At 34.0% G+C, this 1924-nt stretch overlaps 1 protein-coding gene across 1 annotated transcript; it reads right to left on the bottom strand.

Moving 5' to 3' along the window:
• Window positions 1–429: 429 nt before the first annotated feature.
• Window positions 430–1620, bottom strand: LOC136808628 (uncharacterized). The gene has a single exon (XM_067065172.1). The coding sequence runs from the start codon at window positions 1618–1620 to the stop codon at window positions 430–432; it is 1191 nt and encodes a 396-aa protein (XP_066921273.1).
• Window positions 1621–1924: the final 304 nt, after the last annotated feature.

Below are 1924 nucleotides of genomic sequence, written 5' to 3'. Positions count from 1 at the left end.
TTGAAATTACGTAAAGCTTGCCATCGAAATGACCGTGCCTATTCTTGCCACCACGAATGGTGACCATGAACCACTAAAAATTAAAAGAGAAATTATTCTGGAGAAAAAATGAAGAGAAGCCTTGAAAGTTATTAAAATAAAAAAAGGAAACCTTGAAATTACGTAAAGCTTGCCATCGAAATGACTGTTCCTATTCTTGCCACCACAAGTGATGACCATGAACCACTACGTAATTTGAAAGAAAAATTATTCTGGAGAAAAAATGAAGAGAAACCTTGAAAGTTATTTTAAATAAAAAAGGAAAGCCTTGCAATAACTTGCCTTCGTGAACCACTATTCAAAATTTGAAAAAAAAAATTGAAAATGTTTGATGAAATAAAATTGTCTGAGCTTTTAGGCTAATCATGTCCATTGAAAATGTTTTAAAAATTACATAAGTTTACTCTCCCAGTGTTGAAATTCCTTTAAAATAAGAGGGGAAGTAATTCTCTTGGCTGGGCAAATCTCTTGTATTGACTTCTGTAAACCTTGCAACAGCATATTTTCCTTATCAGCAACAAAATTGAAAACAAAACCAAGAGAAAAAATGTCTGTCCTTGTAGATGTTTTCAAACCAGAACCATTCCTTAGTTCATGAGCTAAATATGGGTACCTCACATTATAACGCTCTTTCTGTTCACTTGTAAGTCTATATTCTTGAGGTTGAGAGCGCAGAGTGGATTTTCCAAAATCTATAATAACTGGAGTAGAATCTGATCGTAACAAAATATTATTGCTTTTAATATCATTGTGTAAAAATCCTTTACGGTGAATGTAGACAAGTGCCTTAAACATTTGGTAGCAAATCTTTGTCCATGATTCTTGGTTAAACAAATGATCAATTCTGGCTTTATAAATAGTTAGCGCGCCATCAGAAAAACAAATGTACTCCATAACAAGCATGTTATTGAAAATTCCGAACAAATATGGGAAAAACCTTGACCCTTGCAGTCTTTGAAGGAAAGTAGCTTCACAATATGCATCAAAATGTTTCTTCCCTGACTTAATAGCACAATTTATACCAAGCTGGGTCATACAACCAACCACAACCTTACCAAATGTCCCCTCACCAAGTTTAATTTCAGAAACCTGAACAACATCTTCAGAAAGTTCATTTTGCTTGGTATTGAAAGATTTATCTTTTTCAGCAGTAGCATGTTTTTTGGAAACAGAGGTCAAATAATCGGAATGATGATAAAGTTTTTTCTTGACATCTTGAAGTTCTTTTTTAGTGATCTTTAAAGATTTTGTTATTTTTGTATTTTCATGTAAAACTTTTGATTTTTCATCGTTGATCTTCACAATCTCACCCTTGATTTTGACATTTTCATCTTTTATTTCATTATTTTCATTTTTTATTTTTTCACTTTGATCTTTGATTTTGATGTTTTCAGTCACCACCTCTATATTTTTAAATTTTATTTGCTGATTTTCTTCTCTAATTTTCTGATTTTTGTTTTGAATTTCAATGTTCTCATCTTTGGCTAAAGCAAGTTGTTGCTTGACTTTTTTCTTGTGCAATTTTGAATTTTTCTTTTTGTTTAATTTACGGTTGATTTGTCCTTGTTTAGATCTTCCCATTTTCTTCTCTCTATAAAACGCCTGTAAAATGTCTCTTAGATTATATCTTAATCAAACAGAATCAATAAATTAAATCAAATTCTAAGTGACTCCACACACGACCCCGGACACCGCCGTACATTACGTGGTGGAGTCCGGTGGGCGTCCGGTGGGTGAACGGTGGGCGGAGCCTAACCTATTGTTACCACCGTACCTGTCCCACCGTACACGAAAAATACCACCGTACATTGTACCGTGGGAAGTCGATCAGGTTTCTGAATTCCCATATCGGACAATCGTACGGTGGCAATTCCGTATATGGTGG

The sequence above is a fragment of the Clytia hemisphaerica genome, unplaced genomic scaffold, assembly GCF_902728285.1.
Source record: "Clytia hemisphaerica strain Z4C2 unplaced genomic scaffold, Clytia hemisphaerica genome assembly, whole genome shotgun sequence".
NCBI classification, from domain to species: Eukaryota; Metazoa; Cnidaria; class Hydrozoa; order Leptothecata; family Clytiidae; genus Clytia; species Clytia hemisphaerica.
The sequence above is the reverse complement of the archived record's forward strand: the minus strand, read 5'-3'. Positions and strand labels throughout refer to the sequence as shown.

What these genes read in the sequence shown, in the direction of transcription:
- LOC136808628 (XM_067065172.1), bottom strand. Translation starts at nt 1,620, where the DNA reads ATGGGAAGATCTAAACAAGGACAAATCAACCGTAAATTAAACAAAAAG.